This window comes from Dryobates pubescens, chromosome 9 (assembly GCF_014839835.1).
Source record: "Dryobates pubescens isolate bDryPub1 chromosome 9, bDryPub1.pri, whole genome shotgun sequence".
NCBI classification, from domain to species: Eukaryota; Metazoa; Chordata; class Aves; order Piciformes; family Picidae; genus Dryobates; species Dryobates pubescens.
Genome location: NC_071620.1, coordinates 28960203 through 28983113, shown reverse-complemented (window position 1 = coordinate 28983113; position 22911 = coordinate 28960203). Strand labels below are relative to the sequence as shown.

General features: G+C 45.8%; 1 protein-coding gene across 2 annotated transcripts in view; it reads right to left on the bottom strand.

Annotated features, from left to right (window-relative positions):
* The window catches only part of SLC22A23 (solute carrier family 22 member 23), a 101966-nt gene that overhangs the window by 17238 nt on the left and 61817 nt on the right, over positions 1–22911 (bottom strand). Inside the window, exons 4-6 of one of the 2 annotated variants that reach the window (XM_054164086.1) lie at positions 10019–10187; positions 9413–9540; positions 1622–1711 (exon numbers count right to left, since the gene is read on the bottom strand). In XM_054164086.1, coding sequence (XP_054020061.1) covers positions 1622–1711; positions 9413–9540; positions 10019–10187 — 387 coding nt within the window. The remainder of the gene's footprint in view (positions 1–1621; positions 1712–9412; positions 9541–10018; positions 10188–22911) is intronic. The other variant, XM_054164087.1, reaches the window with a different exon arrangement.

Below are 22911 nucleotides of genomic sequence, written 5' to 3'. Positions count from 1 at the left end.
GGAAGAGACCTCAAAGATCATCAAGTCCAACCTGTCACCACAGACCTCATGACTAGAGTAGGGAGGACACTAGTGCCCACTGCAGGCTTGAACTCACGACCTTCCCCATTAAAGGTCTTATGTGCTACCAACTGAGCCACACCACACTGCAGGTCCCTCTGCAGAGCCTCTCTACCCTCCAGCAGATCAACTCCTGCCCCCAGCTTGGTGTCATCAGCAAATTTACTGATGATGGACTCGATGCCCTCGTCCAGATCATCAAAAAAGATGTTAAAGAGCATGGGGCCCAGCACTGATCCTTGGGGCACACCACTAGTGACTGGCTGCCAGCTGGATGTGGCACCATTCACCACCACTCTCTGGGCTCAGCCCTCCAGCCAGTTCCTAACCCAGCACAGAGTGCTGCTGTCCTAGCCAGGGGCTGACAGCTTGGGCAGGAGTTTGCTGTGGGGAACGGTGTCAAAGGTCTTGCTGAGGTCCAGGTAGACTACATCCACAGCCTGCCCCACATCCACCAGGCAGTCACCTGATCATAGAAGGAGATCAGGTTGGTCAGGCAGGACCTGCCCTTCCTAAATCCATGCTGGCTGGGCCTGATCCCTTGGCCATCCTGTAAGTGCTGTGTGACTGCACTCAGGATGACCTGTTCCATAATCTTGCCTGGCACTGAGGTCAGGCTGACAGGCCTGGAATTCCCTGGCTCATCCAACCGGCCCTTCTTGTGGATGGGCACCACGTTGGCCAGCTTCCAGTCTTCTGGGACCTCTAAGGCCTATATTTGGATTGAATGCTAAAACACATTCCAGTACAACAGCAATTTGGAGCCTGGAATGGCCTCCAACCAAAGGAGGGGACATAAATACTAACAGAATTTAAAGTGAAGTTCAATCCATTAGAGCAACTGCATAACCTGCTGACTCTAATGGCAAAGGACTGATTGCAACAATTTGGTTCAATCCTGTGTTTGTAGGTACATCAAGAAAAAAAGAGAGGAAAAGCCAGACATAAGATTGCCATCCCAATCTTCAATTGCTCCTAGGCATTACGATACAGCACTTCATTAGATGATCACACAGGTGACTCCCCTGCTGCTGCAATTATCACTGCAGCCAGCAAAGGGGCAGCTATTAGCTATGCCTCTGCCTTTCTGATTCAATATCTGCCCCTCAACCTTATCACTCAACTTTTCAGTGAGTACCCAATCACAGGTTTCCTCAAAGACATGCCTACAGTGGTGTCATAATATTCATGGGCTTCATTGGCACCAATGAAATTATCTTCACCACCTTCTTGTAAGAGTAATGACAAAGGTTATTCCTGTTTTGCAGGCAGGGTGATAGAATACAGAGGAATTGTGTCCAGAATGAGGAATATCCTGCAGCAACATTCCTTGTAGGTGCTAATATAAATTGTCTCAGGTTTCTACAAATCAAGCTCCAGCATTACATGCTAGAGGCAGACTCTGAAGAAACCGTGATTAGTCACAGCACTGAAAGAACCTGATTCCAGAGGAATTTCCATCACTGTACAAGAGCATCCCTGCCAGACACAGGCATTCAGCTACATTTCCACAGGACTGTCCTCTTTCCTTCTCCAACCCTCTGCCTCATTCACTACACACCTTCCAAATTCTGCAACAAATGAGGAACAGACAACAGCTTCATTCCCACAGCATCGTCCATCCTATGCACTGATTCGTCCATCCTATGCCCTGTGGAAAAAATAGGTCATAATCACATTATTAAAAGCTATATCATCATGCCTTCGTGCCAGGAGGCCAAGCAAGGGTTGCCCAGGCAACCTGACTTCTTTCAGCGTGACTTGTCAACGTTTGCATTCCTCTAACATGAAAAAACCCAACACAAAGAACACCTCAAATGTCATTGTGTGGAGCTGTATCCGGGCCATCAGAAGGTCTCAGATACTTGCACATGCATTGCTGCTATTTACTGCTAGAGCTTTGGAGGAAACCTTGCAGGCAGAGCTGGTGAGTTGGGCAGCACAGAGGGGTGAAGGACACATTCGAGGAGGGGATTTCACAACAGAAAGAGTGTTAGGACAGACTGTCCTTGGGCTCAACAACTTGTTCTGGAAGAAGGGGGAAGCAAGAAGTTGGGGTTGTTCAGTCTGGAGAAGAGAAGGCTCCAGGAAGACCTTCTTGTGGTCTTTCAGTACTTAAAGGGGCTGGTAAGAAAGATAGGGACAGACTTTTTAGCAGGGCTTGTTGTGACAGGACAAGAGGTGATGGTTTTAAATGAAAAGAAGAAGATTTAGACTAGATGGAATAAATGTTTTACTCTGAGGGTGGTGAGACCTTGGCCTTGGTCGCCCAGAGAGATGCCCCATCACCAGAGTCATTTCAGGTCAGGTTCTCTGGGGCCCTGAGCAATTTGCTCTAGTTGAAGATGTCCGTGCTCACTGTAGGAGGGTTGGACTAGATGATCTTCAAAGGTCCCTTCTAACCTACACCATTCTAAGATTCTATGAAATGATGGCAGCCCCTTTAGTCTCCATACTCCAGCTGTGGTTTTCCTCTACAGCTGTTAATTCTCTCCAGTCCCTTGTCACTTTCCCCCCTCTATGTCCTCTCCAACTATCTTCATTCTTTGTTTCAATAACTCTTTTCACTCTCTTGCTTCCTCTCTTCTCTGTCCACTGGTTCCCTCTTACTGCTCTCCACTCTCACTTGGCTCTCAAAGTCTCTTGTCCCATCCCTCATGTCCACACCCAGACTAACCCACCCTCTTCTCTCTCAGTGCCCATGGACTAGGGGACCATGGCAGTGCGAGGGCTTGCTGCCAGCCCTTCTCTTGCCATTCCTGCTGGGCAAAGCTGGCTGGAAAGAAAGGTCACACCGTGGATAAATGGCCACTGTGTGAGCTGGGCACAAAGTAACTGCAACAGCTGAGGTATGGCCAGCCAGAGTCTGTGGAGGCCTCGACAACTGAGAAAGAGTCACTCAAGCTTAAGTAGAGGATGACACCCTTTTCAATATTCTAAGGCATTTAGCTTTCCCCAGTGGCATCAAAAGGCACAGTAGTGCTTCCCTTCCACCCCCTCCAAACTCTGCTGCTGTCAGAGGTTGTTACCACCCTCCCCAGGGACACATTCAGGGCAGGTGCGGGCTCTCTTCTTCCATTCCTGTAGACCCAGCCAGCAGAAGAGGACTCACACTGATCAACTTTATTCTTGTGACTTGCTATTTATCATGTACTGCATGTTACAGAACCACAGACTGGTTTGGGGTGGAAGGGACCTTAAAAGGTCATCTAGTCCAACCCACCTGCAGTCAGCAGACACACCTTCAACTTGTGTCAGGTCGCTCAGAGCCCCAAACAGCCTGGGGCACTTACTACCTCTCTGGGCAACCTGGGCCAGTGTCTCACCACCCTCAAAGTAAAACATTTCTTCCTTGTATCCAAGTCTAAATCTCCTTATTTTAGTTCAAAACCATCACCCTCACCCTGTCACAACAGGCCCTGCTAGAAAGTGTCCCTATCTTTCTTATCAGCCCCTTTAAGTACTGAAAGGCCACAATAAGGTCTCCCTGGACCCTTCCCTTCTCTGGGCTGAACAGCCCCCAACTCTCTCAGCCCTGAAAGAGTTGCATCAGTTTCTGCTCCTGGAGAACAGCAGACCACCAGGAGAAATGCAGCCCCTCACAAAAGCTGATTTAGCATACAGGAGTGCAACAGAAACCACTAGCTAGTTTTGTGTGAGATGGAAATCTCTGTGACAAATAGTCTCAAAGCACTACTCCTTTGTAAGACTTGGAGGCTGCCTTCAAGTAGCACCTTGAACTCTTCTAATTTCTCACCTTTACCTGACTTCCCCCTAGGACTTGCATGGGATATTTAGGTCTGGCACCATCAAACAAACAAGAAACAGCAAAGGAACACACTTGTTTTGTATGTGGTAGCTAAAAAAAAACCCCAACAACAAAAAAAACCACAATGAAAAAGCATGCAGGCACATAGACCCAAGCCTCAGGCTTAGCAAAAATAAATAATACAGCAATGTGAAACTAGCTCATGGGGAAAAGAAAAGTTATGGGAGCATGTTGCTTGGTAGCAAGAAAGGTGAATGGTAGTGGTTTGCTGTTTGGTGGGGCTTTTTTTGTTTCATTAAAAGGGAAGCCCCTGAACTCCACAGCTTCCCTAAGAGCAATCCACACACATCTGCACACACACTATTTGTCATCACTGGTGGCCTTCTTCTTTACAACACATCCTTCACATTCAAGATTTTGAATCTGTTTGGATGCTTGATCCTTGCTGGCCAATTCTGTAATAAACATCAATATTGTTTTTCTGAGCTTAGAAAGGAACAGCTATAACAGAATCATGCCAGAGTTCTGAGTTGAAGAGACCTTCAAAATAACTGAGTTCAACTGTTAACCCAGCACTACCAGGTCATCACTAAACAATGTCCCTCAGCACCACATCTACATTGCTTTTCAATCCCTCCATGGATGGGACTCCATCACTGCCCTGGAAAGCCTGTTCCAGGGCTTGACAACCCTTTTGGGGAAGAAACTGTTCTTAATGTCCAACCTAAACCTCCCCTGGTGCAACCTGAGGCTGTTTCCTCTTGTCCTATCTCTAGTTACTTGGGAGAAGAGATTGACCCCTGCTTGGCTCCAAACTCCTTCCAGAGAGTTGCAGAGAGCAAGGTCTCCCCTGAGCCTCCTTTTCTCCAAGTTAAACAACCCCAGTTCCCTGAGTTGCTCCTCAGAAGATAAGTTACCAAAATATGTTGCCAAGATGATTGTCCTACAGATGCACTGAAATGTGTTTGTTTTCTGTTCCACACAGAAGAGATGGAAAAGTTCTTGGAGGAACTAGCAGTGAAAAACCTGTAGTGAATTAATATTATGAAAATATTTCATTTGCTTCTGATTGAAGTGGACTTTTTGTGGATAATGTTTTGAAATATTTGTCAACAAAACTCATCAAGCCTGCTTTACAAATGACATTTCAAGATTCAGCTGAATAAAAATCATTCCCTTGATGCAAAGATGAAGTGAAGCTTTTATTTCTAGAAGAGGGCAAAGCGTTGAGCCAATTGGTACCATTTCGAGACTCAAGCATTAAGATGATTTAACCAGGTCTAATCAGCACACTTAGATTTCTTAAGCTTTAAAGAAGAAAATACGACCACATAAGCCCAAAATTCTCTGGATGAAGGCTTATTATTCCTGCCAAAAATCTCAAGGAGCACCAATCACTCAAAAATAAAACCACTTGGAGCTGTCGAGGGGCAGCTGTCTTCTGCTTTTGCAACCAGCAGCAGACACTGTGCGACACTTCTGGGACACGCTACTTGAGGAGATCAGGCCAATGTTAATTTACAGCACTCTGGACTCCCACCAACATCCCTTGTCTCATTTTGTTCGCCATGTCTCATCTTTCTTGTGGCAATGCCAGCGATGAGCAGTGTGAGCAATCTGGCAGTGCAGGCCTAGAGCCTGACATGGTGGTAGGCCATGCTCAGCATAAGTGCAGAGCCAGCTAGCAGTGTACCAAACAGTGCTCTGCCTGCAGCATGTAACTAAAACAAGGCACTGGTAGCTATAAACACAGCAAGCTATCTTGGGACAACAGGACATGCACCTGCATCGACAAACCTCACGTGTCATCAGTAGTTGGACCAATAATCTATAATAGTGTGATGTGTGGTCACTCATAGGGAACCAATGAGTCCATGCCAACCAGGCACTCCGAGTTTATATAAGTTGTAGAAGTTCCCTTGCTATGCACTTCTGCCTTTCCTATCCCCTCTTCTTCCATGCTTTACTTTACTGTGCTATACTCACACCATAGGCCTCCACCATAGGCCTGCAATACTGGAACAATAAAGGAACAATACTCAATCATGTTGGTCAGCTGTATTGATTCCAATCTCTGTCCCATTACTTTCTGGGTGAACATTTCCAGCCAGCTACCTGTCCCAGTTTTCTCCAGATGTGGGTTATCACCATGCTACTGGACCTCTCTGCTGCTGTTCTCTTTAGAGACATCTCCCAGAAAGAGCACTGGCAAAACACTCCCACCCTATGGATTGATTCAAAACCAGCAGAAAAATCTTGCTTCTTCTTATTTCGACTTCCCTGTGGAGCAAACATGCCCTACAAAAGGTTAGCAGCACTTTCCACTGTGGGCAGCATAGCCAAAATAACCAATGGAAGCTTTCAGCTTTTCAGGAATGGTGTGGTGCTTCAGGAAGGAAAAGCAGCCTGTTATCTGCTTTGGATAGCATTTTCTTCCATCCCAGAAACACTTCACCCACCTGAAAGCTACTTCTTTTATTATGGGACTGGTATGAGCTGCCAAAATGGGTACCTACAAAACTGCTGTAGCTCCTGTAACAATCTGTTATGTAGGATACACTAATTTGACTGGTACATATGAGTAAAATTACAGTGGGGTTTCCAGCTGGAAGAGACAGCAAGCGAGCAGTTTATCACTGAAATGTACTGGGAGTAATCAAATCACAGGAGGCTGCTAGGACAATGCAGGGAGGACTAATAAACAGTAACACAAAGGCCCCTAACTAGAGCAAAGCAGTTTCCAGCCCTTTCAGGTGGAAAACAAAGAATAAAACACATCTCAAACAAAAACCTCCACACAGGTAGGAGGCTGAACAACAGGGTGAGGGGGAAATAGGGGATCTCTCCATCAGCCTCCATGGCAGGCTTCCTCCCAGCTTTTTAATCATTCTCTGCTCCAGCAGCTCTGGGGGCATGAATAGAACACCAAAAAACAGGAAAATGCTTTCTCCTGTTCACTGACCCCCATGGCCTATGGTTTGATAACACTCTTCATCTGGGATTTCTACTCTTCTCGTGGCCTCACTCAGATCATCAACCCAGAATGAGTAAGAAGGGCCTTCCAATGTTTTGAGCTCAGTTCACTTTGTCCTTTTGACACTGCTCCTCTTTTAATCTCCCTACAGAAATGTAGTATCCCTCCAGAGCTGGATCAGGATGGCCTTAATGTGTGGGGCTACAGAGAGTTTAAAGAGAAAAAGGGAGGGGAGAAATAATAAAAACCCAAACAGTATCCCCAAGAATTGACAAGAAGACAGTGCTGTACCTGGATGTATTGGCAGCAGAGAATTCATGGCATCAGAACAGGTGTTTGTTTTCCAAATAAAAGGAAGACCCTCCTTAAACAGGACTATGCCTCTACCAAGACACTGATGGAAAAAGTCATGAATAATAGACATAACACCATTTTGGTACTCAGCATCCCTCCATGGACAATATCATTATACATGGTTAAGTAAGTCCCTCCAGCACACAGCTGCATCTTCATCATAGTCCTTAAAGGAAACTCAAGTAATGATTTAGTTTTTCCTTTCTCCTGAAACAGATTTTACTTAATCTTCAAATTGAGAAAGCTGAAAAAAAGCCAAATTTAGAGCTGGTTCAGAAACTGCAAGTTCAATTGTGAAATACTCTGTTGCCACAGAAATAACTTTTCTCCAAGATCCATCATTTAGTCTGGGGAAGAAGTGCAAAAAGGCATTGAGGAGGGTGGGCATCACCACACGCTCCTGCCTGCTCACACACTCCTGAGCTTTTCAGAACTTTACTGGAAAAAATGGTGTTTACAAAGCAAAGCCACATTGTGTGCAATGCAGATTCAGGCACTGTAACCCCAGACAACCAGTTCATGTGGAAACAAGCTAATCATCACCAATCAGCACTAGAAATCACAGCAGTGACCTCGGTGTAAACACCGCAGACCCAAATCTTTCCACCCCTTGCTGGTGAAGACTTGCTTCTTTCCTCAGGCACTGATGTTAACAGGGATATATCTTCTGTCTGGGCTATCTATTCCAGGGCTGCCTGATGCCTTCATGACTGAGCTAACATTACCCCAGAGACCTTCAGCCAAGCACAGGATGCATCACCTCAACCCACAGGCAGAGCTCCTGGGGTCAGAGCAGACAATGAAAAAATGTGGAAACCTCTCCCCACATCAAACCCATGTCCTCTTTTAGTGGGTAGGCTGATACAGATCGTGAGTGACAGCATAAACCAGGTGGTTATGGGCATGGTCACGCCTGTGAAAAGGAGAATGGGAGCCTGAACCCTACCTGACAGGTACATTGTTCAGATGGAGATCCAGAAACTCTTTACCATTGTAATCAGAGCCACACACAAACACATTCCCTTCTGCAAAACACGCTGTGAGATGGGAGTATGGCTATCTCAGGGACCATCCTGGTGACAAGGAGTCAGCTCTATCTGAAAGCATGAATAGAGTAAGGAACTGATAATTTAGACCCTTGTTCAAAAACTGCACCCTACAACTTGCAGTGCCCCCCCCCCTCCATCCCCAGAGCAGTGTCACTCAGATGATGCAGGAAAGGAAAGCAAAATGTCTCTTGGAGCAAAGCTTTCAAGAGAAACCATGATGTGGTTTGGGTCTGCCACAGGGCTAGCACTTCAGAAGCTGGTGTTCAAGTACTTCATGCTTCCTCAAACCAACAAAATAAACATTGTGTGCTAGGCTGGATCTTGGCCAGCAGCTTCCCTCAAACACAGTGTCAAGAGGCACACAGGGCAGAAGGTGCACTCCGTATCCACGGTAAAATCACACGGAATGCCAGCATGTCTTGGGTTGGAAGATCATCTCTGGAAATTACCTAGTCAAACCTCCCTGCGACAGCAGACTCACTGAGAGCAGGCTGCCCAGGATCTCAATGTCCAGGCAGTTTTTGAATCTCCCCAGAGAAGGAGACTTCACAACCTCTCTGAGCAGCGTGCTTCAGGGCTCCAGCACCCTCACAGCAAAGAAGCTTTTCCTCCTGTTCAGATGGAACCTCCAGCATTCCAGTTTGTGTCTGCTGCTCCTTGCCCTATTGCTGGGCACCACTGGAAAGAGATTGGCCCACCTTCTTGACTCTCATCTTCTAGACATTGCTAAGCATTAGGAAGACCCCTGTCAGTCTTCTCCAGGCTAAACAGCCCCAGGCCTTTCCTCCTCAGAAAGATGCTCCAGGCCCCTCAGCATCTTTGTAGTCTCCACTGGGCTCTCCCCAGTAGTTTCCTGTCTCTCTTGAACTGGGGAGCCCAGAATTTGACCTAGTACTCCAGATGCAACCTCACTAGGGCAGAGTACAGGGGAAGAAGAACCTTCAGAAGATGTCTTTAAAGACACACAGCATGGCAAGATGAGTCTATAGTTAGTATGACAGTTCATCTGGCCAAGCAATTTGAAACACAGCACTGGAGTTTGGAATGGCTCTTCAAGAAAAGCAAGATGAATGAATGAAGGGATGGATAGGTGGGATGGTTTTACAGGCAGTAAATAGCTTATTTAGCTCTGGGCAGCAATGCCACATGCAGCCTTCAGAGAAGAGCAGAGAGGCACGAGGTTGTCAGTCTGTCTATCCTACTCACCGGGCACCACTCCTTTAATGTCGGTCTCTGTGCTCATCTTGTTCTTGTGTGTAAACTGAAGGATCAGCTCCTTGGATGCCTCAAACTGTTGCGTAGCCATCAGCCACCGGAGGGACTCTGGGAAAACACTTTGAAGATGGAAAAGACGTTAGGGAAACTTCCAAGTTTCCATCAGAGGAGGAATGGTGTTTAGCTGCTCGTTTAACCATTCATGAGCCATGTGGTTAGCTTCAGAAAGCAGAAGAATCATGAAACAAGTAAGAAGGAAAACAGATTCAGAATGTGCACATTAATGACTTTTTTTTCCCCCACACTGAGTCCCAAACAATACAGAACCTATCCCACCACGCAGAAGCAGGCTATATTCAAAGTTTATAACCTATTAGAGGCATTCTATTCATTCATTCAACTCTGATAGAGCTGCTAGACATTTGCAGCCTGAAGGGAATGAATGAGATGTGCAGTTAACACGGGGTAACTGAGAACAAAGGAGGAAAACAGCTGACAGAAGTGGTTTGGATTCCCTTGTAAAGAGAATAATTACTTTTTTAGGACTATAATGGAACAGGGAATTTTTTTGACCCAACAGAAGAACAAGATACTTACACCCAGTAAAACAGCATCAGCAGGAAAGGACAGATGATGACTGCCTGGAGGACCTGCCAGTCCCTGCAGAGTGCTGCCAGCCCTGGCATGAGGAACTGCCCCGCCATCTCAATAAAGCTTGCCACCATGGTGATCATGAACCGGTGGCTAGGAGGACAGAGCTCTATCCCTGCAACACAGAGCACATGTAAAGATGTTAGCCCCCCCCACCAGGAAAGTCATCCACAAAGCAGGGCATCTTCTCAGTGCTGATCAGTATCTAAAGGGTGGGGGTCAAGAGGATGGGGCCAGATGATTTTCAGTGGTGCCCAGGGGGCAACAGGCACAAATTGGAACCCAGGAGGTCACACCTTAACATGAGGTAAAACCTGTTTGCTGTGAAGGTGCCAGAGCACAAGACCAGCCTGTCCAGAAAGGTTGTGGAGTCTCCTTCTCTGGAGAGATTCCAAACCTGCCTTGATATTGTGATCCTGGGCAATCTGCTGTGGGTGACTCTGCTTTCACAGAGGGGTCCACCTAGGTGATCTCCAGAGGTCCCTTCCAACCTCTGCCATGTTGGAAGGTTCTGTGATTTCTTTATATAACTTTCAGGGAGTTAATGTCCATTGGGGAGTTAATGTCCTTCAAGACCTTTGGACAAAGTCACTCTCAAACACATATATCTTTGTTTCCTCCTGTATTTCAGGTTTGCACACCCTCACATCTACAGAGAAACCAGTTAACAGCTGGCTCTAGTGCAAACATCACTGTTTTCATGCACCTACCCCATCTCCTGCAGACCTGCTGCATCCTAATCACCAGCCTTCCTGCAGTCTCTGCCTGTTTAGGCTAGATGTTAGGAAGAAATTCTTCACAGAGAGAGTGATTGCCCATTGGAATGGGCTGCCTGGGGAGGTGGTGGAGTCACCATCACTGGAAGTGTTTAGGAAGAGACTGGATGGGGCACTTAATGCCATGGTTTAGTTGATTAGAGGGTGTTGGGTGATAGGTTGGACTCAATGATCTTGAAGGTCTTTTCCAGCCTGGTCTATTCTACTCTATTCTATTCTACTCTATTCTATTCTACTCTATTCTATTCTATTCTATTCTATTCTATTCTATTCTATTCTATTCTATTCTAGCATTTTACCTCATTCTAAGGTATTTGGTTTTTAAAGGGAATGTAGGGTGAACAATACCAAGATCTTGGGTAGAGGTTTTTCACACCCCTTTGAGACGCCACATGCCTTTCCCATTCATTTACTGGGAGGCAGTAAAGCACAGCTCCCAGCAAGGATGCAGCTCCCAGCTCCTTTGGGATGCCACCTGCACACAGCTTAATATGCCATGACTCAGACAATTTCAAGCTGCATTTTGCTGAGTGGTTTGTTTCTGGGTTTGCTCTTTGTTTTTGCAATAGCTTGTCTAGATCAACTTTCAAATGAGCCAGCTTTCCATCTGTCCTTTCCCGTCCTCCAGCCTTCCTTTTGCACTGGAAGATTTACTGCCATCTCTGGTTGTCTCAGCTGCCTTGTGAAAAGAGAGTCCAGCAGATAAAAAGTCTCTGAATTCTGGCATTTTTTGATTCAGTCCTCAGAAATCAGGGCCATGAAGATGATCTGAGGGCTGAAGCACCTCTGCTGTAGCAACAGGCTGAGAGAGTTGGGGTTGTTCAGCCTGGAGAAGAGACGGCATGTAGACATGGCACTCTGGGACATGGTTTAATGGCCATGGTGGTGTTAGATCAGTGCTTGGACTCAATGATCTTAGAGGTCTTTTCCAACTGAAACAACTCTGATTCTATGGTAAGGCTCCAAAGAGACCTTAGAGCAGCCTTCCAGTATTTGAAAGGAGGCTACAGGACAGCTGGAGAGAGACCTTTCACAAGGTATGTAGTGACAGGACAAGGGGTAATGGCTTTGAAGTATAAGAAGCTCAGTTTAAATTAGACATTAGGAAGAAATTTTTTCCCATGAGGGTAGTGAGGCACTGGAACAGGTTGCCCAGAGAAGCTGTGGAGGCTCCAACCCTGGAAATGTTCAAAGCCAGGTTGAAGAAGGCCTTGAGCAACCGGGTCTAGTAGGAAGCGTCCCTGCCTACAGCAGTGGGGGTTGGAACTAGATGATCTTTAAGGTCCCTTCCAACCCAAACCATTCCCTGATTCTATGAGATGATATGGAACCTTCTGGCTTCCACTTTGTGTCTGTTGCCCCTTGTTCTGTCATTAGGCACCATTGAAGAGTCTGACCACCTTCTCTTGACCCCCACCCTTTAGATGTTGATCAGCAACATCTAAGTCTGCTTTTCTCCAGACTAAACATCCCCAGGTCCCTCAGCCTCCCCTCCTCAGAGAGATGCTCCCGTCTCCTCAGCATCTTGACTAGATTCCATTGGCCTCTCTCCAGTAGCTGCCTGTCTGTCTTGAACTGGGGAACACAGCAGCATTGAAAGAGAAAGCAGAGGAAGTAAATGCCTCAAAGACTTTTGCTTGCTATAAAAGGCTTTTACATTTTAATTAGGAAAACAAGATTAAACTGCAGAGCTCCTTATGACATTAATATGGTTTCATTCTTACTAATGAAGTACCCCAAGCCTGGGAGATTTTCCTTGTTCTTGTTCTTTTCCTTGTTTCCTTGCAAAGAGGTCACTTCTGATGTATTTCTCTAATCTTCAAACATAAAGCAGCTCTGTTTGATTGTCTAAACCTTAATGAACAGCGTATCTGTGACTTTAAGTACAAGGATGGAGTTTTGTTGCTACAGGAACAAGGAGGTTGCATTGGATAAGCGATGCTTTGGCACGCCAATTGCATTGCTTAGGGTTGTATCCAATAAAAACAACCAACCAAATAACCAAAGAATAACTTTTAAATGAAGTCAGAAAGAGGTGTACAAATAATGAAATTATATTAAGTCACTGGCACATCGTCCTTAACTGCATAGAAAATCATTGAATTGTTTTGGTTGTAAAAGACTTTCAAGATCAGAGTCCAACCACCATCTAATTCGACCAAGTCTGATGCTAGACCATGTCCCTCAGTACCACATTTATGCCTCTTCTAAACACTTTGAGGGATGGGGACTCAATCACCTCCCTGAGAAGCCTATTCCAGTGTTTGAGAACCCTTTCAATGAAGAAATTTCTTCTAATGTCCAACCTAAACCTCCCCTGCTGCAACGCGAAGCCATTTCCTCTCGTCCTATCGCTTGTACCAGAAGGAAAGATGCAGCCATTATTCATAGCATGGAAAGGAAATAGCTTCAGAGATTGATTAGCATCTGTTTGCTGGTTTATCACATGCTTATGACCAATTTTTGCCCTTTCCTCTTAAAAAAAAAGAAATCAAGAAGACCAGAAAGTAATCCCTGCTGCAGCTGCATGAGATTGACTTCCAAGTGACATCCACATATATGAAATAACACATCTCTGCTGAAACATTCAGCATGTGACAACAGCCTCCAGACTTTCCAACAGCTCCAGCATCAATTTCAGAAGACAGAAGATTCAGCATTTAGCAGTCAGCCTTTCCCCATATCTGCCCAAGCACCAGAAGCTGCACCCTGATGATGCTTGCACTCTTGCCATGATCCAATCCAGCAAGAAAGCTCCAGCTCCTCCACTCAGCAAAAAGCTCTCCACCTCAACTTGGCATGAAGCAGGAAGAGTCAAATAAACTCTGATCATATATACAAATCCTGGCTTGTATCAGCAGGATCATGCCCATGCACTCAGCACTGGTAAGGTTCTTACCTTGAATACTGGGTTCAGTTCTGGACCCATCACTACAAGAACATTTAGGTGCTGGAGTGGACTCCAGGAATGGATAACGAAGGAAAGGGTTGGTCTCTTCTCCCAAGTAATGAGTGACAGGAGAAGAGAAAATGGCCTTGAGTTGCACCCAAGGAGGTTTAAATTTGATACTAGCAACAATTTATTTCCTAAAAATGTTGTCATGCCCTGGAACTGGCAGCCCAGTGCTCTGGTGAAGTCCCCATCCCTGGAGGGATTTAAAAGCTGTGTAGATGTGGTGCTGAGATTTAGTGGTGACCTGGGAGTGCTGGGTTAACGGTTGGATTTGATTATCTTAGAGGTCTCTTTCAACCTAAGCAATTCTGTGATTCTGACATGGGATTAACGTCAGCTCACGATGCCACAGAGCATGGCCCTGCACAGCCCACCTCCTCCAAAGCCCACCATGGGAGCTGGCACTGCCATAAAGGGACTGAGGCTCACATCCCATCCTTTCTCACTTGGCCTTACACTTGTGCGCTAATGACAAAGAACTTGCTTCAGATTTCAGAATCCCACTTGTTTGTCTTCAGAGGCTGACATTTATCCTCACAGGGTATTTGCACAAGGATAATAGGAAATACCTCCATTTAAAAGAGTTTAAAAAAAAAAAAGAGGAGGGGGGGAAGTTGTAAGTGACTTGCAAATAATATATCAGGAGGAGAAAGAGGTTAATCACACTGCCTGAACAACTCTTCCATCTCTCACTTGCCTATCTCCAGTTACAAATCACAGCACTGTTCCTGCACTGCAGCCCAAGGGCTAGCTCCATCACAAACCACAAGGCAACTGCTTTTTTTGCTTGCACTTTTCTCTCTGTGCCCAGTTTTGGGCTGGGAGCCACCCAGACTGTAATTAGACAGGAGTATCCCTTGGAGAAAATATCCAGGGCAATCACCTGGTGTCTGGGCAACAGCATTCCCACTGAAAAAAAAAATCTGAGGAGACAGTCTGATTCTAGACTCACTGTCACAGCTTCACAGTATATTACCAAAAAAGCCTCAAATCATGATTTTTTTTCTTGTTTTCTCCCAATTACTATACACCCAGCACTCTTAATTCCGTCCTTCCAAGGACAGCTCAAGATGTTCCCCTACCCCAAAAGGGAGAAAACCAATCAGATTTGGATGAACAGGCCCCATGCTATCAGCTAAGCAGAAAAAAAATCCCAGGCAACACATTTTTAGGTATAAAAAGTGGGGCATCAGAACTTCCCAGTGGTGGTAGCAGCAGCCTAAAGCACGAGAGCTGTGTGTGCTCCTCAGCCCAAGCAGCTGTTCATCTCAAGTAAGAGTTGGGCTGTGGCCAGAAAACAGGATTTTGTATTTGGACTCTGCTTTTCAAGAGAGCACGAAAGGAAAGAAAAACACCTCAGGGCACTTAGTTTTCCAAGCTGTTCAGTACTTTCAGCATATTCCATCACTGCTGCGCTCCCCAGGATGACCCTTTGGCACAACAAGCTCCATCACAGCAATACTGAGGACTGTTGAGAGGTGACCCCATCCTTGCTGCTGTCCTAGTTCTCAGTTCCCACCAAGGAATAAAACCTCAGGGACCTCTTCTTCCTCCAACACTCTCTGTGGGATTTGCTCTCTGCTGTAAACAGATTCCTAGGATAACACAGCCCCCAGGCTTGCTTGTGGCTATCCAACCAGATAAAATTGCAGCAAAAACCTATTAATAACTTCTAGATGAGCCTTTAAGTTTGCAGCTGGCTGCTGGAGGGAGAAGTAAATAAATGAAATCCAGCACATCTGCTTAGATACCCAAATATCCAGGTGGTTACTAGACACAAACTTCTAAGAGCTGCAAGTCCTACCCATGGACTACCTATGCTTCTCATGTCTGTTATCATGGAATCACAGCCTTCTCTGGGTTGGAAGAAACCCTAAAGCCCATTTAGTACAACCCACCTGCACTAAGCAGGGACATCTTAAACTAGACCAGGTTGTTAAGAGTCCCAAACAACTTGACCTGGAATGGCTCCAGGGATGGGGCATTTTCCTCCTCTCTGGGCAATGTGGGTCAGTGTCTCACCACCCTCCCTGTAAAATGTTTCTTCCCTCTATCTAGTCTGAATCTCCCTCTTTCAGTTTAAAGCCATTACCCCTTGTTCAATCACCACAGGCCCTGCTAAAAAGCCTACCTCCAGCTTTCTTATTGACCCCTTTACTGAAAGGTCACAAGAAAGTCTCCCTGGAGCCTTTTCCAAGCTGAAGAATCCCAGCTCTCTCAGCCTGTCCTCACAGCAGAGGGGTTCCAACTTTCAGATCTTTGTTGTGGCCTCCTCTGGAACCACTTCAACAGGTCCATGTCTCTCCTGTGCTGAGGGCTCCAGAGCAGGGCCAGGCTCTGCAGGTAGAGTCTCAGCAGAGGGGCAAAATCCCTTCCCTCAATATGCTGCCCACTGTGTGGGGGATGCGGCCCAGGATGATGCTCGCTTCCGGACTGTGAATGCACATTGCTGGCTCAAGTTCAGCTTTGAACCCACTAGTGCCCTCAAGTCCTTCTCTGCAGGGCTGCTCTCCACACTGTCACCCTGCAGCTTGGATTGATACCCATGATTGTCCCAACCTATGTGCAGAAGCTTGCACTCGGCCTTGTTGAACCTCATGAGGTTCAGATGTGCCACTCCCCCAGCTCGTTCAGGTGCCTCTGGATGGATCCTATCCCCCAGGCACATCAACTGCACCACTCAGCTTGGTGTTGTCTGAAAACTTGCTGAGGGAGCTCTCGATCCCATTGCCTATGTCGCTGATGAAGATATTAAACAGCACTTCAGCGCCAGCAGAAATGGCCCAGGATAAGCCTGCACTTGCCCCTGGCTGAGTTTAGACTCGGAGCACATTTTCTTGCTTGTCTCTGTTGTCACCAGAATGAGGGAGGAAGCACCAGGTGTAAATACAGTTTATTAGAGAAGACCAAATGAAGCAGCATGTGGAAGAAAAGGTTATCACACACACCAGTGCACAGCCAGCTGATGTAAACACAGGGCAGAAGCAGAATAGAAGGAAAAAATAATTCATTTCCTCTCTGGAAAAATCTCATCCACCACCAAGCAAAGGCAGCCATAATAGACTGAACCTCCAATGGCTGAGGAAGAAAATGGGATTATTTCCCCCCAACAGTACAGCAGGACAAAAATTACTCTAAAATACATTTATGAAGTGACATAAATGCTCCTTCAATGCCACTTATCTCCATATCACAGCTTTGTTGAGGAGTTCCTTTAAACACACACTAGCCCACCATTTATAGCTAATGAACACTTCTACTATGTGTCAAATCAGCCAGCCATGCACTGACAGAACTTGAGCTGATGGAGTAGTCAGGCAGCTAGCAGGACACATCACCAGATGTGCCAAGGCAGTCTGAAGTTCTGACCTGGATAGAAATTCCATGTCTGCTGGTTAGAGCCAGACAGTGCTAAAACTTATGCTGGGCAAAACATGCTGTGAGCACTACAACGTGGCAGAGAGGCACAGCATATAAAGACTAAACACAGCCAACCCTCTCATCCAAAATTCAACCAAAACACAAGGTACAAAAGCATGCAGTGACAGGACATGGGGTAATGGCTTTAAAGTACAAGCAGCTTCATTTAGATTAGACATTAGAAGTTCTTTCCCATGAGGGTGGTGAAGCACTGGAACAGGTTGTCCAGAAAAGCTGTGGAAGCTCCAACCCTGGAAATGTTCCAAGCCAGGCTGGATGAGGCTTTGAGCAACCTGGTTCTAGTAGGAAGTGTCCCTGCCTACAGCAGTGGGGGTTGGAACCAGATGATCTTTGAGGTCCTTTCCAACCCAATGTATGCTATAATTCTATGATTCTCTCTGTTTACTTTTCACCCTTTCTCCTGAAAGGCACAACTGAGTAATATGTCAACTCAATTTTCAAGCCTGGTGTTGCTCAACCAACAATAGACAGAGCCATAGACTAGATGTAAAGAAGAAATTTTTCACACTGAGGGTGAAAACACTGGCCTAGGTTGCCCAGAGAGGTGATAGATATCCCATCCCTGGAACCATTCCAGGTCAGGGCTCTGAGCATCCTGATGCAGTTTATGTCCCTGCTGACTACAGCAGGATTGGACTAGCTGGCCTTGAAAGGTTCCTTCCAACTCAAAGTCTGAGTCTGTGTTAGGCTATTTCAGAAGGAGCTCTCCTCCCAGCTGCAGCCAGTCTGTAGCTACTCACAGCTTTGGTTTAATGCAGTTGCAGGAGCTTTAGACTGGCCAGGCATGATGCTTATGCAGCTGAGCCCCTTTCCAGGGCTAGGCTTGCCCACAGCTTGGAGCTGGGCAGGACACAAGGGCCAGCTCATCTCCTCCAGGCACAGGAGTCCCTGGGTAGAGGCTGTCCAACTACCATGTGGGATGCAGTGATGCTTGTGGTAATGCTCTGAAACTAAGCTGACTCCTAAGGAGGATCAGCAGAGAAAGGAGGATGCGTTGTTCCTTTGTTCATCCCACAGTACCTGTGTTTTCTGAGTTTTACATCACACCAGGCAAACAACATCTCACACAACAGATGTCTGAAACCATTACCACACCCTGCTGCCTGCCACTCACAAAGCAATAAACCCAAAGAGATGTTAAATCACATCTGTGGCACTGCAGTTGCCATCTATCCCGCTTCCAGAGGAAAGCAGCAGCATCTCTGTGCAGCAGCTCCCAGCCAACACTGATTTTTCTTGACAGCTCCTGTCTGTGAATAGTGGTATTATGAAACAAAACCAGGACGGTGCCCCCAGAAACCTGAAGAGTAGTGACAAAGTGTGAGAAACTGGCAGATACAGGACATACTCATTTCAGAGTAAAATGACTTAGTTTAAATGCAATTAAAAAGTCATTAAAAAGCTTTGCCATGACATACATCCTCATACACGTTAACTGTTACCCATAAAGCAATTTCTCCTCCACCTCCAGTCTATAACTTCTTCACCCCCAGTAAAAGACTCTCCAAGTCCAATATTTGCACAAAACCAAGACCGCACTGAAATACAACAGACTCTGCCTTGCTCCTAGTGGCTTGCTCTGAAGGAGATACACAGTCAATCCCAGGAATATTTTGCACATCCTGTCACAGCAGCTGTCTCTGTGTCTCTTGGCAGGATCTAAACCACAGCTGGCATCTTTCTGACAGGAGTGAATGAGAGCACCTGAGACAATCCTGGCATGAGAGGTGTCAGAGGAGCTTGTTGCCTTTGATGCTTTGGATGAAAGGATTCTGCATCCGCATGTGTCAGCAAAATTTTCAGAATGTTGTAACCACTCAAGGTAAGAACAGAGAAGAAATTCAGCCACTGCAAATCTCCACCACAGGTGGCAAGCAGTATTCCAACAGCAGCTGTTTCTAAAGATCTGGATAGATGATGGTCCTCAAAAAAGGCTAGGACAGTGAAATAACAGCCAAGCACCTTGTCTAAGGTTTAGGAAATATTTCTCTCAGTTCACTGAGGCAGCAAGGGGCAGTCCCACTGACGCCACATTGAGATGTTCCTCCATGCAGGAGCTCTTCACCAGTGCCACCATATTGTTGGCTGAGTGAATTTGACCACATTCCCAGCACAATGCATACTGGTAACAGGAATTTGCCACAGGAACCGGGAGCTGTGTCCAGCCCAGCTTAGCCACCAGAGACAAGCATGGATGAAACCTTTAAAAAGACAATCAAGAAAGGTAATGAATGGTGCTTCTCAGGTCCTAATAAATCAGTGCCTGTCCTGGGCCCCTCACTACAAGGGTATTGAGGTGCTGGAGTGCATCCAGAGATAGGTGAAAGGTTGGGAGCACAGGTCGTGTGAGGAGCAGCAGAGGGAACTGGGGCTGTTTAGCTTGGAGAAAAGGAGGCCAAAGAGAGACCTCCTTGCTCTCTACAGCTGCCTGGAAGGAGGTTGAGTGAGGAGAGGGTTGTTCTCTTCTCTCAAGTAACAATAGAACAAGATAAAATGGCCTCAAGTTGCACCAGGGAAGGTTTAGGGTGGATATTAGCAAGAATCTTTTTCGCAAGAGGGTTATAAAGCCCTGAAACAGGCTGCTCAGGGCAGTGGGGGAGTCCTCAACCCAGAAGGTTTAAAAAGATTTGTAGATGTGGTGCTGAGGGACATGGTTTAGTGGTGGATTTGGCAGCAGGGAAAGAGCATTCATTCCCTTTCCAACCGTCTTCAAGCGCATCTCTACCTCAAGCCAAGGGTAACTCAGGAGAGCAGCACCTGTAGTTGCGCACACAGAAAAGAGTGCAGCGTAACACCCCTCACATGCTGCTGTGACATAGGTGCCTAAAATTATCTCATAACTGCCAAAGTTTAAACATTCTTTAAACCTATTCCTTGCTGTCTTTACCAATGCCACCTGTGAAAAGCTTTTCCCCTCAATAACCATAATTCCTTGAACTGGTAAAACCCGTCCTGAGGATGAAGAGCAATAAAAGGACAACTGGAACTATAATGTCTCTGTCACCACCTAGTTCCATGCACATTGCAAAGGATCTTCATGAAATTCCAAACCAGACCAAACAAAAATAACCACTGGGATTCAAAGGTTTCCCAGACCTGATAAATGGATGAGTTTGCTCAAGACTATCTCTCAGCCAAGAACAACATGCAGCTTTACAAGGGTGAAATACTAATATATCATGATAAAATAGTGGTAAGAGTTAAAAATTCTGCTGAATGGATAGAAAACTTCCCAGTTCTTTGCAACAGCCTTGAAAAGTGGTTTCAATACCCTCCCTTCCATGGAAGCTGGGAATTCACCAAACTCCTCGAGCAGAAGCTTTTCTCCTGCAGAGGACACTCGCTATTCTCCCATGAAAGACCTCTTTCAGGACAGCTCTTGCCACTTACAGAAGAGTTCAAAGATGACAATACTCACAGATTTGTTCCAAATAAAAACTGGAACAAATTGCTGAGCTAATTAATAACACAGCATCAAAAGGAAACCCAGCTCCTTGGATGGAATCCAGCTGCAGTCGGTGGTAGGAGATTTCACTTGTTCTGACTCCAACACTTGATAAAGTTTGTACACATCACAGCTAAAATCATGAAGATACATGCTCCTGCCCACCCCATGGGAAGTGAATGACTGATAACCTTTTCTTACTTAATCTAAAGTGTTTCTCTGTGTTTCAAATGGCAGCTCCTACCAAGTGGTCCCTGTGATGTGATGGCGCAAAGTCAAGATCTGTGGGTAGAGAAGCCCAGCTCACCTTGCCTAGGTGTGGCCATGCCATGCTCTTAAGATCAGAGAAGTTTTGAGAGGTTCTCTCTCCCTCCAGTAAGTTCTGCTAGTTACTTTAAAGGCAAGTTGGACAACAAACAGTTTCTCCATTATGAGAGTCTTGTGTTTGTGCAGCAACACTTGCATTGCTTCTAGGACATCAATAACAGCATGATTTCTCTGTGCTGCTTCCTACACATGCAATGTCAAAGGTGCACAGCATGTACCATTACATTTCCCCTGCTCAGAGAGCAATTTCAGGTGCATCAGAAAAAAACTCCAATATTTTCCACTCTTTTTATAGCAAGAGATAAATCTGTAGGGGGTGGGAGAGGGAAGAGGAGTGGCAGAAAGGAGATGGGTGTCCACAAAGTGGGGAATAAACTATATACTGATTGTCCCAAGCTCATCATAACAGACTGCAAGTATGTTCCTGAGAGCTGCTGAGCTAGTTAGTGTCAGCCTGTACTGGCAGCACAGTGAGAGATTATGCTTTGGGCTGGAAGGGCCCTTAAAGATCATCTAGTCCAACCCCTTGCCACGGGCACCAGCAATGTTTCTGCATAATCACATAAACAAAAATCAGATCAAAAATATTACCTTTCTTTTATATCTGGGTTTGAGAAAGTTAATAATAATACACTATGAAATAAACACCCAGGGACAAGCCTAACCATGTTAACACATCCACATCTGACTGATAGAAAGCATTATGCAAGCTCCTAAAAGGGCAAGACTAACACAGGTAGCACAGAAGGGGAACAAGGCAAACCATCAGCCCCTGGGGCAGGCAGCACAACGCACTAGCAGACTAGCAGAGATGGCCAAGTTGTACAGCTGCCTTTGCTTTCAGGGAACTCCATTGACAGCAGAGTTCTGAACTCCAGATAGGAGAAACTGGAAACACTGATACAGATGGAGCACAGCTTGGTTTTAGTATCAACCCAGCCAAGTAGTGGAGAATTATCTCAAATAGCAAAGAAGATTAAAATCTGAAGAGTGGTCCCAACTTCATCTCCAAATACTTAGTCAGAACAGGAAAATGCCCCAGGAAGTTCACTGCACAGAGGAGAGCTGCCAGAAAAAGTTTTATGCAGTGAAGGAAAAGTGCAGATGTGTGAGACTTGCACCCATTTATTACTGGCTTCTTGGTAGCTAACATAGAACCAGCTATAAAAGCAACAACCATAAAATATTCTCCATTTCAGCAATCCCTGCACACTCCTCCTTCCTCGATACACATATTCAAAGTTGGTTTTTCCAGTTTGAACAAATGCCTGCACTTGCACAACACAAACCAAACCAAACCAAAGAATGAAGGGGAAAAAATTTCAAACCACCACCTGATTTTTTATATCCTCTCTGTTGTAAATTAAGGGAAATCAGGAGTTAATTGGTATAACCATAAAGAAAAGTCCTCCAGAGGCTAGAGACTCCCACCGGGGATGAGCAGCTCGTCCCAGGATATTGTAATCTGTTATTCTACTCTGTTTTCCTGTATATCTCTGTTTAAGGGAGTGTACAGCCATAGCTCTCTCTCTTCTCTCTGTTGGGACATGTGTGTGGTTGTCTTATGGTTTGTGGGGGAGAGGCTTTCTCTGGGCCTTGGCTGGCAGTGAATTGCCAGGTATGCACTGGGCACATTGAAGCCTGTGGTGGTCATGGGGTCTAGTGGGAGGGCAGTTTGGCTGCTCCTGGGCCAGCTGAGGCTTAGTGGGGTGGAGGGTTTTGGAAGGCTCTGAAAGGTTTTGGCCTGGTGAACCCAGGCGAAGAACTGAGCCTAGTTTGTGAATGTATTCCTTTTACCTGAATACCTTTTGTATATATTTGTAAATAGAATTTCCTTTTAAATTTCCAATCCAGTGTGGAGCATTTTTATTTCACTCCTTGGGAAAGGGGTAAAATA